This window comes from Vulpes vulpes, chromosome 5 (genome assembly GCF_048418805.1).
Source record: "Vulpes vulpes isolate BD-2025 chromosome 5, VulVul3, whole genome shotgun sequence".
NCBI classification, from domain to species: domain Eukaryota; kingdom Metazoa; phylum Chordata; class Mammalia; order Carnivora; family Canidae; genus Vulpes; species Vulpes vulpes.
The window spans coordinates 66,987,367-67,003,339 of NC_132784.1; the positions used below are offsets into that span (position 1 = coordinate 66,987,367).

The 15,973-nt window shown below is 52.8% G+C and overlaps 1 protein-coding gene across 5 annotated transcripts in view; it reads left to right on the top strand.

Annotated features, from left to right (window-relative positions):
- LRP5 (LDL receptor related protein 5) overlaps positions 1–15,973 on the top strand; it is a 108,778-nt gene that overhangs the window by 22,036 nt on the left and 70,769 nt on the right. For 3 of the 5 annotated variants that reach the window (XM_072758565.1, XM_072758564.1, XM_072758566.1), the window contains 2 exons: positions 8,200–8,596; positions 14,809–15,006. In XM_072758565.1, coding sequence (XP_072614666.1) covers positions 8,200–8,596; positions 14,809–15,006 — 595 coding nt within the window. Of the gene's footprint in view, positions 1–5,976; positions 6,164–6,386; positions 6,473–8,199; positions 8,597–14,808; positions 15,007–15,973 lie in introns of those variants that run through there. The other 2 variants (XM_072758568.1, XM_072758567.1) reach the window with 2 other exon arrangements.

Below are 15,973 nucleotides of genomic sequence, written 5' to 3' on the forward strand. Positions count from 1 at the left end.
ACCCTGAAGAAATGTGTAAAATCGCAAGGAGTGCCACGCACTCATGGATTTTTCCTGCATGTGCACGCACATGCAGAGGGTGATATAGAAATACAATTTTAGGTGTCTCTGTGTGTAAAAGTGCATGGATTCACGACTGTTGGTTCTCCTTATTTATAGCAGTGTGTCCTGTAAAGTCTCTACAGACACTGACTTAGTGAAGACCGGGAAATGCAAGGCTGGCTTTCTGTGGGCCTCTCGTCCTGACATCTTCATCTACCGATCAGTATGTAGCCTTACTTCCCATCTGAGTTTGTCGAAGACTCCTTGTTTAGGATGGATGGCATGAATGCATGGCCAGCAGTGCTGGGAGTCATGCCTTCAGGAAGCTCCTGCAGCCCATATTGTGTCTGTAAGGCTGGCCTTGGCCTTCTTGCATGCGGGCATGCCACACAGCATTTGAGCACCGTGCCTAGGGACCATTTCTAATGGTGACCCCGCCAAAAAGCCCAGAAATATGAACAACATGGCACTCACTAGGGTACAAAACAGGATGTTTTGTTTGAGAGCAGAAACAAGGAGGCAGAACATCGCCTTGTCCTGCCTCAGTGGGACAGGCACATGAGACGACAGTTCTTTCCCTCTGTGTGTGCACAGAGGGTCTGGTGATCACAGGAGCTTTGCCAATGACTTGAGGGTTGTAAAGAAAATTTAGCGTATAGGCCAACTAAGAGATGGGATATTTGGATAACGAGGGTGGCCTGTGCTCGTGTTTTCTAGCTGCACCTCCTGACAACCCCGGGGACAGTGATTTCCAAGTAGCAGTGAGCAGACCCCATGCCCAGGTCTGGGCTTCCAAAGCTCACTGTCCCAAGAGAGGAACCAGAGCTCCTCAGAGGAAAGGCCAGAGCCAGGGCTGAGGTAGGGAAAGGGGCCCCTGTGCCTGGAGCATATTATTGGGGCAGAAAGTAAAGAAACCCTCAGGGGGCAGTGGAGGTGTGCCAGTAGGAGTCAGCCTGAAGGGAATCTCACTGTCCAAATGTAGGGAAGTATAAACATCAGAGTAAATGGGGATATTGGACCTTAATCCATTTAATGAGCTAGGAAGGGGTGGCTAGGTGGCTCTGTTGGTTAGCCATCTGCCTTTGGTTCAGGTCATAATCCTGAGGTCTTGGGATCGACTCCTGCATTGGGCTCTTTGCTTAGCAGGGAGCCTGCTTCTCCTTCTCCCCCTACCCCCCCCCCCCACACCTGGTGCTCCTATTCTCTCTCTCAAATAAATAAATAAAAATCTTAAAAAAAAACTAAGAATAGATGAGTCTACACGGGCTCAAATAAATAAGTAGCACATTGCAGACATGCTTTAATGACTGCCCAACATTTAAAGATAAAATCCTGAATGCAGGCTCTACCTGCAGTTCTAAGTCATTCTTTTGAGTAGCTTGTACGATTCTGTAATGTTACTACGCCATGCGCTTTGATTTATACCATTAAGTTGTGTTAAAATATGCATCATATAAAATTTACCATCGTAACCACGTAAAAACGTCCAGCCCAGTGGCATGGGGTACATTCACCCTGTTATGAAGCATCCACTCCACCCACCTCCCACAGTAATGTATACACTCCTGAAGCCAGGCTTTCACTATGAGACAGCAGCACAATAAGCATCCTGGTGTATCTTTCTGTCCCGCCAGCTTTGCTGTGACATTTTTGCCTTTCATACTGTGAACACTTTAAGATCCCATATAAAACATCCCAGCAGAGACTCTGGAACTCAGGAAGCTGGTTGTGAAATGTGGAGAAGGCTCAGGACAGCCAGGACATCCTGAGGAGGAAACGAGGGGCTGGCGCTGCCAGGTGTTGGGGTGTGTGCTGCTGGTTCAGGGCTGGACAGGTAGACAGGGGCAGAGGAACCCAGGCATACCTGGGGATATGGCATGAGTAGGGAAGCTCCTGGGGATGGGGTGTGCAGGAGGGTAGCATCAATACCCATTTGAGAAACTGCTAGAAGGCATCCAGAGCTGTTAGGAGTTGGGTAAGTTGCTTGTAAGCCATTGTGAGTAAAATTATTTCAAGTGCATACATATATCTTGGTATTGAGCCTGGGCACACTCGGTATTCACAAAGCCTTATTCATCCTTCCAGGCTCTGGTCTCCCTTCCTCCAGGAAGCCTGCCAGGTCCAGCCAACAGTTCATTTTCCTTCAGGCTCTAGATATCTCCTGTCTGTGGCACTCACCTGCCATTTCTTCTTGTTTAGTTAAACTGTGTGTGTGCAGTGTGTGTCCTGCCCGACTAAATCCTTGAATGTGTCCCATGTAGTCTTCCTTTCCTAGAGGGCTGGTGTGGGATGGAGGGTCACTCCTGGCTGGTAAATCCACAGCTTGTGTCCCAGCCTCGCCAGCCCAGTGAGCAATGTAACGCTTGGTGAGTATCAATAAGGCGTGCACTAAAAATGTTGCTTATTTGGTCGAGTAGCAGAGGATTGGGTTACCTTGAGTTGAGTTGTGTTTAGAGTAACCATGTGAACAGTATAAAATACAGGCTATTGGAATGGAAGCCCAGACATCTGCTATGAATTCTATATATAAATACTGGATATGCTTACATGGGGTAGAGTGGGATGGCTGGCGCTGGATTTTCAGACTTGGAAATTGGTCATGGGTCCTGAAACCCAGGGGAGGAGGGAGAAGGAGCCAGCGGCCTGTGTCTGACGCTGTTTGGCTGAGGGTGCTGGGAACGTCAGACCACTTGCAACCAGGTGGGAGGACCTCCCCCCAGGCCCCTAACAGGGAGGGGGGGCCCACAGGACTCTTTGGGGGGTGTCCTGAGGGTTATGGCAAGAAGGGACCATGCACATCCACGGCCATGGAAAGGGTAACCTTGTGCCTGGTTAAACCAACTGGGAGACCAGGACAGAGGAAACATCACAGGGGAATTTGGTCTACTCCGGGCCTGGTGGTGCCCTTTTAAGGGTAGATCTCATTTCCTGCCTCTAAAATTTTGTCCCAAATTTCACAGTGAGAGCCCAGTGTCCCTCCACCCCCACCCCCAAGTGTGAGTCCGTGCACATTCCTTTGGAGCCGAGCTGGCCCAGTACTGGATGGAGGATACTGCCCCACCCCGGCTGCTGTCTGGGTCAAGCCTGTGTATGAATCGTCCTGGCTCCCAGTCTAGTCCACAGTCTTTGAACTAGACGGACAGTAATCCCCCCCATTTAGGGCCAGACGCGGCCGTCCGAGAGGGCCGGGCCTGAACCGTCGCCCCCAGTGGGCTCCAGCGCTCACACTCGGAACGCCGACCTGGTTGGCCGGCCCTTCTGATCCATGGTCCTGAAAAACTCTTTGGCACAGATAACTTTGTAGCAACACAAATGGAATTCAGGGTGAAGACATGAAGAGTAAATTTACCCAGAGACCCAACGAGGTCATCTTTCCTGGTCTCCTGTTCAATCTTCGTCCCCACTGAGCCTGTCGGTGAAACCGCAGTGCAGGGGATCCCTGGGTGGCTCAGCGGTTTGGCGCCTGCCTTGAGCCCAGGGCGCGATCCTGGAGTCCCGGGATCGTCCCACGTCGGGCTCCCTGCATGGAGCCTGCTTCTCCCTCCTCCTGTGTCTCTGCCTCTTTTTCTCTCTCTCTGTGTCTATCATAAATAAAAATAAATAAATAAATCTTAAAAAAAAAAAAAAAAGAAACCGCAGTACAAGTACAATTAGAGTTAGGTCGTGTGGGTGTACTTTTTTTTTAATAATAAATTTATTTTTTATTGGTGTTCAATTTACCAACATACAGAATAACACCCAGTGCTCATCCTGTCAGGTGCCCCCCTCAGTGCCCGTCACCCATTCACCCCCACCCCCCGCCCACCTCCCCTTCCATCACCCCTAGTTTGTTTCCCAGAGTTAGGAGTCTTTATGTTCTGTCTCCCTTTCTGATATTTCGTGTGGGTGTGTTTTGACTTAACACGATATCGTGCACATTCTCTGATGTCCCCGCAACCACTTTTTTATTACTTCTGTGGATGTGACTTTACGCTGGGAGAACAGTCTGGCTACCCCTGACTGTGGAGATATTTTGTTTATATTTTTATTGCAAATAAGGCTGCAGCAAATACTGTGATCAGATCTTTTTCCTTCCTCCAGTATTCCTTCGGATGCATTCCTGCAAGGGTGAGCCCTGGGGAGACCTTTCCATGGCCCATAATGCCATGTGCTACAGTGTTTTCCAAAAGTGTTTTCCTGGTGTCCGTGGCCATCAGGTGACAGTCTGTTTTTCATGGTGACCCATATGGTTTCCGGAGCTTGGAGGTGGCTGGGCCCAGTGGCTTCCGCTCAGCCCGTCCACCCTACCTTCCTCTTCCCTGTTGCGTTGCACTCTTTCTTCTTGCGATTCCTTCTTGCTACCCAGAAGCTCAGGCCCTGAGTCAATAAATCATCCCTGGGACTAAAGGGAAAGGAGAGAAAATGAGTGAAAATATCAGTGAGGGTGACAAAACATGAGAGACACCTAACTCTGGGAAATGAACAAGTGGTGGAAGGGGAGGTGGGCGGGGGGGTTGGGGTGACTGCGTGATGGGCACTGAGGGGGACACTTGGCGGGATGAGCAGGGTATTATGCTATATGTTGGCAAATTGAACTCCAATAAAAATTTTTTTTTAGTAAAATAAAATTAAAAAAAAAAATTGTCCCTGGGTGGAGTGACCAGAGAAGGTCAAGGTACATTTCTCAGAGTTGCAGTCCTCTCACCTGGGGGATATGCAGCTGAGACCTCTGACCCACAGGGGACTGTGGGATGAGAGGGTCTGGGGCATACAGGCACGCTGCCTGGCAGGGAAGGAGGACCTAGGAGCAGTGTCTGCTCCTCCTCCATGCTTCACCCTAGGACCTTTGCACTGGCTGTTCCCTCTTTTGATGATACCTTCTCTTCAGCCCTCTCTCACCCCTTCACGTCTTTGCCAGGTGTCACTCTCTCAGGGGATTGCCCTAACCGCCTTAGGTGAAATGAGAGCCCCCCACTCCCAGACCTTGTACCCTGCTCTGTTTTTCCAAACCATAGCACTAATGTTTCAAGGTACTAACTTTGCCTGTCTATTGTATTTATTGCTTATGACGGTTTCCCTACCATCATAGAGGACATGAAGGGGGTTCTGTGTGTCTGGGGTGATGCTATAGGGTCCTCTGCCACCACTCTCCTGGCTGTCTCTGCTGTGGTCTCAGTGCAACACATTGCCCGTCTTGACTGCTGTCCTGAGAGCTTCCTTGCCTTTCTGTTCTGCTCTGTTCTCTTCCATCTGGCCCTACTCCCACCAGCATCCCCATGGCTGGCTGGCTCCTGTCCATTCTGTGTCCAGTGTCTCTCCACCAGTGGGAGAAGAGAGGCCCTAAGGAGGCCGGGTGGGAGGGCCATGTTGGCCGGGGTCACCCAGGCCCTGAGCAGGCCACGAGGAGGGTAGGTGCTGCCTGTGGCATCTGGGGAAGCCGCCCTCACTGTGAGTTCCCAGGTACTTGGAGAGTGAAGTGGGTGCCCCTGTAGACCTGGAAGTGGAGTGTGCCATGCTTTCTAAACATCCTAGAAGCAGGAGCCGCTCCTCCTGGAAAGAGCCTGCCTGTTGGGGCCACGCCCATCCGGGTGGCGTGGAAGCTTGCCTGCCACCCACTCATCCACCCCTGGCTCCTCAGGGTGGTTCCCCTCCCTAAGAGTTTCACTTTGGGAAAAGCATAAGAAATTGAAAAACACTCCCCATCTGTGGCCTTTGAAGGGTGCACCTGAACTGCCCAGAGTGTAAACCGTGGTGAAAATGTGGTCTTTCCAGTTTGGGGAGAAAGTACAGAACAGAGCTAGAATTTTTTTTTGTGCCTGGGGCAGCTTCCAGGAGCTCCTTTCCTCCCCCTGTCTCCACAGCCCAGGCACCTCTTGCTGCAGGGTAGGGTGTTCTGGGTTTCTGGCTAACACTGGGTCTGGCAACTCACCCCCCACCCCCGTACCTCCTCCCCAGCGCTTCCCCTCCTGGCTGGAGAGCAGCCGATTGGAGGCCAGTCCTCTATGGAGCTGTCTTCCCGATGGTGCTCACAACCGGCGAGGCTCACCTGCGGCCCCTCACCTGTAGTCACGGACTAACTTGAATACCTGGCAACAGGGACCTTGCTCCCTCCTGAGACAGAGGTTACTTTATAGAAAGAGAGGTCAGTAGCTCCCCTTACCTCCCCACTTGCCTAACAAGGGGTTATCGGGCTGGAGCTGGGTCCTCCCTGCCAGGGGGAGGTCATGGGACTTTGGTGACATCACTGAGTGTGCTCCTGTGGGTGTCTGTGTCGGACGAGAGGATCAGTTTATCAGAGAGAGCGTTGTGACCCTCAGAAGGTTAAGAACCATAGTGTGGAATTTTGACTCCTCATGCCCCGGCAGGTCATGCCTTGGCTGGAGGAGTGGGGATAAGCCAGGGGACCGTGCTGCAGGGAACCTCAGGAGCCTGGGCACTGTTAACCTCTCAGGTGAGACGGGATTCCTGGTAATCCCTGCTCTGGGTGGCCAGGAACATCATGGCGATGATGAATGGGAATGTTGTCTAGGCATGCCACATCACCCTGGGTGTGCTGAGGGGTGTCTGCGTTTGGGTGGCTTTGTCCACTTGTGCCACTGTGTCCTTCAGATCCCACATGCGACCCTGCTCACAGTGAAGGCCCCCATCCTCTGACCTCATGGATTCTTCCTCTCAGAAGGTTCTGGACCCTCCTTTGTCCTGGGTCTCATCTACCTTCTCCCACTGCCTTACACGGCTGGCCAGGACCCAGCTCTCATGTGGCACCTAACTGCCGGCCAAGCCGTGGGGGTGGGCATCCCTGCTTCACTACCCAGAGCCTCTGGCTGGGGGTGGGGGCCCACACCCTTCTGGACAGTCCTGCTTTCCCTCTCCACCTCTCACAGGGCAGAGGTAACACACTTTCTTAAAGTTGGGGGATGCCGTAGGCTGGGTGTGGTGGGTGATGTGCACTTGCAGAGCAGCCCCTGTGCACGGGCCTGGGGCAGGGGCAGGAGCATTCTCAGCCAGGCAGTGGACCCTTGGCATATTGGGAAAGATTCCTATAAGAAGCCAGGAAAACAGGAAAAGTACCATTTTTGAATTTTTATTGAAGTGAATATACAACAGAAAAACAATGCATTTTTACAAACTGAATACACCTGTGCAACCAGCATACCGTAAGCAACCCACAGTGCAGGGGCCTTCGGTACACTGTTGAACTGGGCTGCACAGGCACCTCTCAAAGGCTTATCTTTCCCTTCCATGAAGTGGGCACAATGTCACCCACAGCCCAAACCTGGGCACGGGGTTCCCAGGGGACTTACTGACGAGCCCGCACAGCTCTGCGTACTGTGCATGAGCTACAGAAAGCTGTCAGCCTGTGAGGATGAATGTTCTTTACTGTCTGCATCTGTTTGGGGCAGGGAGGAGTGAGATCCGAGGACAGAGTACTTTGCAAGAGGTCCCTCCTTGCAAGAGGTCAGGACGCCGGCTCAGATGTGTCTGCACGACCCCCACTTGATCTTTACAAGCGTCCCCTCCTGCCTCACGACACAGTGATGCTGGTGATGGCGATGGTGGTGGTGGCAGTGGCAGAGCCCGTGGGGTCCTGACCTTCAGCCGTCCTTGTGTCCTTGTGTCCTCTAGAGGTGCAGCCTAGGTTTGAGCCCGGCACTTGCTGTGGTGGCCTGACCTCAGCCCCAGCAGCACAGGGCGCTGTTGAAGGGTTTGAGCTGAGGGGTGGCATTCCAGAGTGGCAGACCGAGGCCACAGTCCCAGGAAGAGGCCTGAGCTAGGACAGCGGGTTGGGGAATTGTAAGGGAATCCTGAGACTGTGACCCAGCCGAGACTGTGCCCTCCCGTCCCCTTCTCTGGCATCAGGATGATGTGACTTACCTCTCTGCAGCCCCCAGGGGTGCCATGTGGTGTGGGCATGGCAGGCAGAGTCACCTAGGCTTGGGGTGCTGCACGGGGTACTCCATGATCCCAGGAATTAGGGGAGCTAATGTTTGCTGCTTTAGAGGAGCTTTTGAGATGGCCTGGCCTGGGCCTGCCTGGGCACCTTCCAGCCTGTGCCCAGGGGAGTGGGAGGAAGGAGCAGAGGGCCTGGGGGTGCGGAGTGCCCACGGCCCCCTGTGCCAGGCTGTGCAGGCTCTGGCTCAGTGAGTGGTCCTCATGGTTCGCTTCCACCCCCTGCAGCCTCACCACTCCTGCTGTTTGCCAACCGCCGGGATGTGCGGCTGGTGGACGCTGGCGGAGTCAAGCTGGAGTCCACCATCGTGGTCAGCGGCCTGGAGGATGCGGCGGCCGTGGATTTCCAGTTCTCCAAGGGAGCCGTGTACTGGACGGATGTGAGTGAGGAGGCCATCAAACAGACCTACCTGAACCAGACGGGGGTTGCTGTGCAGAATGTGGTCATCTCTGGCTTGGTGTCACCTGATGGCCTGGCCTGTGACTGGGTTGGCAAGAAGCTGTACTGGACGGACTCAGAGACCAATCGCATTGAGGTGGCCAACCTCAATGGGACGTCCCGGAAGGTCCTCTTCTGGCAGGACCTTGACCAGCCACGGGCCATCGCCTTGGACCCCGCTCACGGGTAAACCCAGCTGCCTTCCTTCTTGGTGGGGGTGAGGGGGGGTCGGGGTTTCCTTCTTAAATTTGCTTGGGCCCGAGCAACTTTTTCAGAGAAAACCTGACAATCTTACGAGTTTACCTTTCAGAACTTGTTGAGAATAATTTTCCCTTGATATGAGGAACTTGTTAGGGGATTGTTTCTCTGAGCTCTCCGGAAGCCCTCTGCTCCCCTCTGTTCCCTGGTCTGGCTGAGCTCACAGTGACCCACGAAGGCTCAGGGCCCAGCGGTGAGTTCCAGGTGGGATTGTGTGAGTGGCAGTGAAGCTAAGAACATCCTTGGATTTGAAGGCCGGGAGGGAGAGATCATGGGGAGGTGGCTGAGTGTCACTGCCTAGCTTGGCCAGGCTCATTCTAGATTTTTCTGAGTGGGAGTTTTTGCTCAGTGACCCCTCCACCCTCAGTCCCCTCTTCCCACAGCCTGGGAGTGACACACTCTTACCTGGGCAGCAGGTGCCTACCTGCTATCAGCAGCTGACCCACTGATGTGTGTCCAGTTCTCTGCTGATTCAGTTGTCAGAGGTGGATGGCTCCCTGACATCTGGAACGGAAACACAATAAGACCCCCGGGTTCTGGTCCTGATGCCACCCACTTGCTCGTGTCCCTGCTGGTGTCTCCTCTGCCCTGTCAGCCTGCCCCAGGGTGGGTGGAACAGGGGCTGGGAAGTGCAGACCTGTCCTGCTGGGGCTGGCATTTGGGTAACTCAGGGAACAGGTTGGTTGAAGGGGTGCTGTGGTGGCCGAGTAAACCTCCTTAGGTTGGGGGTGCTCGGTTGACTTAGAAAATGTACCTTGCTGGCTCTGCTGTCCACCATGTGCACACACGTGAGGTATGGGATGGTTTGGGATTTATGGCCCTGGTGTCTGACTCACTGAAGTCAGGCCAGACAAGCCTGATGCCTCCACCACGAGAGGAGCAGCCCAGCCCAGCATCCTGAGGGGCCAAGCCCAAATAGTGACTTCCCTTAGGCACCTCCTGCCCCCCTTCTGAGCAGGCTGAGCTGCTCAGGGCCAGGCTGCCCTTCCAGGATGTTCCCCATTTCAGACCTCTCCCATACTGCTGTGTGGCGCCAGGACTTGCAGGAGGTGGCAGCTGGCATGGGCTGAGTCTCCCTGGCTAAGAGGGAATATTGTCAGTGATGGGAGAGGCTGAGGGGTGCTGCCTGGAGGCCCTTATGATGCACCAGGGGGAGAAGACCATAAATGTTGTATGCTCAGGAGAGATGTATGCCACAGAGGAGAATAGTGCAGGGCCTGAGGACAAAGAAAATGAGGCAAGGGGCTTCCTGTTGTAGGTCAGGAGACTAGGAACATCTGTTGGTGACATTTGAGCAGAGACCTGAAGCAGATGAGAGTGAGAGCCACATGGCCATCCCAGGGATACATATCCAGGCAGTGAGAGCTGCTAGTGCAAAGGCCCTGGGGTAGGAGGAGGCCCGGCCTGTTGGAGGGGCTGTAGTGGAGTGAGGGGGAGAGGGAAGGACACAAAGTAGGGGAGGGGCAGGTCCTGTTTAGAGTGGAGGGGTTGCTTTTCCAACTCATGTAAAGGAGTCCCTCTGGCTGTTAGAGTGAGGTTGGACTTTGAGGTGGGAAGGGCGCTCATTAGCAGCTATCAAGCTATCATTGTGATCTGATAGAAGGTGGAGGCTTGGATCAGGAAGCTAGTGGGCTATGGGTGAGCAGTGGCCAGATTTGGGATGTTTTGAAGTCAGAGTCATGTGGGTTTGCTGGTTCTTTGCATGCAGGTTAGAAAGATATGAAGCAGGGGTGACTTGCTGTTCTGTGCCTCAGTGTCCCCATCTGTACAGGGTGTGACCATGTCATGTCATGCAGAAAACACCAAGAACAATTAGTGGTTTCAATAAATATTAGTAGTTGTTACACTAAAAATGCCCCTGCCTCACCACCCCAGATACAGTCTCCTTGTCTGTGCACAAAGTTCTCTCTTTTCTTCCTTATGACCTCCCACTGTCTTGGTTGGGAGGTACTTGGTGCCTGGTTGGGAGGTGCTCAGCACTTGGTGGGGAGGTGCTCAGTACTTGGTGGAAAGGTGCTTGGTAGGGAGGTACTTGGTGGAGAGTTGCTTGGTGGGGAGGTGCTTGGTGCTTGGAATGGAGGTACTTAATGGGGAGATGCCTGGCACTTGGTAGAGAGGTGCTTGGTGCTTGGTTGGGTCTTCTCCATGTTCACGTCCAGGCTGGCCTTGCCTGTGCCATCTCTGCGAGTCGCTCAGTCTCTGGCTTTGGCTTTTCTTATTAAATGTTTGAAATCCTTTCTGATCTTGCCTCTGAATTCTCTCCCACAGCCTGGCCCCTGGGGTGAAGTTGACTTTGGTATTGATGCCCTGAGTAGGGCATTCTGAGGCCCTAGCCTCTCCCCCACACTTCCCCTGGGTAAAAGGTTAGAGGCACCATGCTGCCCAGGAGGGGAAGACTCCAGCCAGTACCCAGATGCCATGGGCAGCACCACTACTCTTGCTGAATACAGATTGGGGCTGAGTCCCGGGGACAGGACCACTGTCCTAAAGAATAGAGACAGTGGATCTTGTGCTCTCTCCTGGCATGAGGTTGCAAGAGCAGTAGCGCCCCTTCCCGGTCCTGTGGGAGCCTTTCCCACATCAGATGAGGGGACCCGGACCTCAGGAGGGTAGATTCTCAGTCCATCTCAGTGTCCATGCCACCAAGAGCCCACAGCCAGGAGGGCCCTGGTCCTGACACTAGGCTTGATATGGTTTCCACAGCATAGGTAGTAAAGTACAAACGTCCAGGTAGGATAGAGGGTGGACACCCCCTCCCCAGTGCCACGTGCCCACGTGGGGGGCAGAGCAGGCACTCAGGGAGACCTTCTGGCCCTGAGTACCTGGTGCCGGGGACAGGGCCAGGGGTGCAGGGGAGGCCCAGCTGGCATCAGCCCAAGAGGGGCTGCAGTGGCTCCTGGGTCTCAAGTTAAAGCCAGGCTGAAACCCAACCCCTTCTTTAAAATGCAAAATGGTCCTTCCCTAAAATAACACACAACCGCGACCCACCACGACCGCAGCCAGCCTCTGCAGAGAGACCAGGCAGCCGTGCTTTCCTTCGGAAGTTGATTTTCCCCCGTGGAATTTGGCCGGGCCTGGGGCAGTGTTCAAGATTTTGCAAAAGCACATCCACGCCAACTGGTCTCTGGTAATGGAGTGGCTCGCAAATTCCCCATTTAAGGAAACCAGCGGGCCTCTGTTATGAAACCCGGGGGAAGGAATTTGAATTATGCTCCTCACGGAGGTCCCGAGCCTTCACATTTTCCGGCCTTTCTCGTTGGCTGCAGTGGAGCATTCAGGGAGGTCATGAGTGGATCGCTCTGAGATTTATTCTCCTGATATCTTCTTGGCGGGTGGTGGGAAGGCTGGGCCCTGTCTGGGCTGCTGGGGGCAGGGAAAGCGTTGGGAAGAAAGGCGGCTACAGCAGGCTGGCGGGAGCCTTTGCCGAGCTGGCTGACAGCACCTGCCAGCCCGGGGCTGCCAGGAAAAGTGCACCAACGCCCCGGGCCTGCTGGCACGGGGGTGAGTCATATGATGGCTGGGCTCTGGTCTTACTCAGAGAACCACACGGTGCTCCCAGAACCACTGGCGCAGGTCAGCCTCAGTTTTGTAGACTCAGTTTTTCCATCTGTCCAGTGGGAAGAGTAATTCCTGCTTCCCCTTCATCTGCTGAGTACTCGCTAGATGCAGAGGAGAGAGTGCAGGAGAGGCTCCTGGGACAGGTGTTCCGTGTGAGGTGTGCCTTCTTCTCTCTGTCCCCACTGGGCATGGAGAGCAGGGGAGCTTGGTGACAGTAAGCTTGCTGCCACATGGGGCAGAGGGTGCTTTTTGAACCAAGCCCCTGCAGGCTCATTCTCAGTGACCTTGTCACAGCTCCTCCAGCAGATAGTAATGGCACTGGCTTGGAAATGACACCCCTCTGGGAAGGCTGCACAGCCTCACAAATGCATCTGGTCACTCAGGCACCCACACCTCCTGTGGCCGCCGGGGTCCCACTGGACAAGGACCCATGAAAGGCCAGGTGGGGTTTGTTCTCCCCACACCCCTGATGAGTGTGCTGACCTCTGGCGCACAGCAGTAGCTCAGGGTTTGCTGAAAACGGATGAAATCTGGGAAGAGGTAGAGCCGAGAGCAGTGGGAGGGGACTTGCTTTGTGGGAGGGAAGAAGCTTGAAGGGGAGAGAGAGTCCATGGGCCCTGGAACTAGGATGCCTGAGAAGGGACGGGCCACAGGCTCTCCCCATCTGGATTTGCCATCCCAGCAGGCCCTTTCATGATGGCACAGATGGGGCCCGGGAGCTCCCTGCCTTCCTGGGTCAGGGTTCCAGGCTAACTCCTGTTGGCCCAGCATGGACGAGCTGCCTGCTTTTAAAACAAAGCCTGGCCCAGGGTTATGGGATTTGCTGATTGACCAGGACCCACCCACACCTACCTCAGAAGGAGAGCTTCATAGACCACACGTGGCAACAGGGCTTCTCAAAAGGACACTGTCCTACTTATCTGCCGAGAGACACTGGGCAGAGCAAATAAAATAGGTCTGCCACTTGTGTCCTGTGGCTTATCCACATCCGACTGGAACCTGAGGGTCATGTGTCCTCCAGGCTGGTGTGGTTCCTCTAAGCTGTCACCAAGACCCATGCCTGGCTTTGAGGAGCACGCTGGGTGGTCACCCCACCTGGAGAACTAGATGTGTTCTCTGGGTGCTGGTGAGCTTTTGGCCTGTCACCCCGGCTGCCTGGTGTCACTGCATATTATGTCTGCTTATGTGATGGGACATCACATAAGGAAGACTTTAAGGAGGTAGGGTAGCTTCTCAGTGGATGTGAAGCACCTGCCCCTTATTGAAAGCTGGAGGATGTGGATAAACAGAGCCAAATCACCCACAAACCCACCCAGGCAAAAATGCTATTACTATTGCAGGACACAACGCCACCCATGTGGGTTTTATTTTTTAAATAGACTTTATATTTTTAAGCAGTTTTAGGTTCACTACAAAACTGAGGGGAAGGTATAGAAATTGCCCGTATACCTATGAACAGTCTGTGGTTTTGACCATGATTTAACATCATGTGTCCACCAGTGTCGAAAATCCTTTCTGCCCCACCTGTTTGTCCTTCCCTCCTCCGCCTCTGGCAGCCCCTCATCTTTCTGTTCTGTAGTTGTGTCTTTTCTGAGATGTCCTGTGGTTGGATTCACACAGTATATAGCCTTTTCAGATTGGCTTGTCTTGGTAATATACATTTACGATTCCTCCATGACTTTCCATGGCTTAGTGGCTCATTTTTTTTAGACTGCTGAATAATATTCCATTCTACATATTTTTAATTGGCTTTAGCAGTTCACTTACAGCATTTTTGTAGTAGCAAAAAATCAGAAACAACTCAAACGCCCAATGTGGAGTTGTGTAAATAATTTATAGTACATTAAGAGAACAAGGAGGATATCTATTAGTATATTGCTAACTGAGGACACATGGGAACAGTGTATTTTGATTACTCAACCTTTTTTTTTTTTAAGATTTTATTTATTTATTCATGAGAGACAGAGAGAGAGAGACAGAGAGAGAGAGAGAGAAGCAGAGACACAGGCAGAGGGAGAAGCAGGCTCCATGCGGGGAGCCTGATGTGGGACTCAATCCCAGGTCTCCAGGACTCGATCCCAGGTCTCCAGGATCACACCCTGGGCTGAAGGCAGCGGCGCTAAACCGCTGAGCCACCTGGGCTGCCCCCCAATATTGTTTAAAAATTAATATGTTACTAACTGCTTAGAACACAAATTAGAGGAGCACTTGGGTGGCTCAGTTGGTGAAGCGTCTGACTTCAACTCAGGTCATGATCCCAGGGTCTTGGGATCGAGCCCCACATCGGGGTCCCTGCTCAGTGGGGAGCCTGCTTCTCCCTCTCCCTCTCCCTCTCCCTCTGCCTGCCACTCCCCTTGCTCTCTCTCTCTCTCTCTCTCTCTCAGATGGATAAATAAAATCTTAAAAAAAAAAATTGGAAGCAATAATAGCCTGGCCCCTAAGCACTGGTTCTCTCTAGTGGGTGAGATTTTAGGATGAATTCACTGTTTCTATGTTACATGTTTACATTCGTGTGGATAGAAAATGAGGACGAAAGCAGATCTGAGCTAGCCTTGTCTGCTTGTGCTCTGCCTCCTTGTTAGATACATGTACTGGACAGACTGGGGAGAGACACCTCGAATTGAAAGGGCAGGGATGGACGGCAGCACCCGAAAAATCATCGTGGACTCGGACATCTACTGGCCCAACGGACTGACCATCGATCTGGAGGAGCAGAAGCTCTACTGGGCCGATGCCAAGCTCAGCTTCATCCACCGCGCCAACCTGGACGGCTCCTTCCGGTAAGTGGGCCCCCACCTCTTACTCTGCTCCCCAGCCACCGCCAGGGCCTTGGCCAGGTCTGGGCTTTTCAGAACTTCAAACAGAGAGTGCCCAGGGCATGTCTAATACCACACCCAGGCAAGATCTGCCATCCACTGTGGGAATGCATTCACAAAAAAACTACAGAATGTTCATTCTAAGTGGGGTCGGAAGACGATAAACAGCCCCATGTCACACACAGGTTTTGCCACCAAATGAGTAATAGAACTCTTGAAATTTTCAGAGCTTTTTGGATTTCAGAATTCCAGATAAGGGATTGCAGACCTAAAGCCCAGGGGGTCTGACAGGGTTGTGAGCTGTTTGGCTGTGTACCCCCTTCATCCCTGTGCCAAGTACGCATCCTGAGGGCAGGAGCAGGGTTGGTTTTGGTGTTCATTGCATCCCCCAGTCTTGTGAGAGGACCTTATACATAGTAGTTTCTCAGTAAAATGAATTAAGTGAATGAAATATAAAGGATTTTTTACTTATTAGGTAATTGCTTTTAGAACTTTCTGGTCAGCTTAGCTTGACAGCCCCTGCCTCATTACCCTATAGATGTAGCAATGTCCCTCCCATGCAGAGGTGTTCATTTATTTTTTATTTATTGACCAAAGGCTGCCTGTTAGCTCTGTGCCAGGTCTTGGGGATCCTCCTGGAAGGACAGACCCTGTTCCTGCATGGTGGAGCTCCTGAACCAGGCAGGGCATATGTGGGTGCTGGTGCCACGGGCTGCAGTCACATGGTGTTGGGAACACTTAGCTGGATCTCTCCACACAGGTAGATGACAACTCCATAAGATGTGAGGATGTTAGCAAGTTTGCCACATTTTATCCAGGCCTGTGTATTAGTTAGCTATTGCTGTGTAACAAAATACCCGCAATGTGGCCACCTAAATCAACAAACAGGGTTTTTTGCAAGAAAGGGGTATCAAGAATTGAGAGTGGCTTT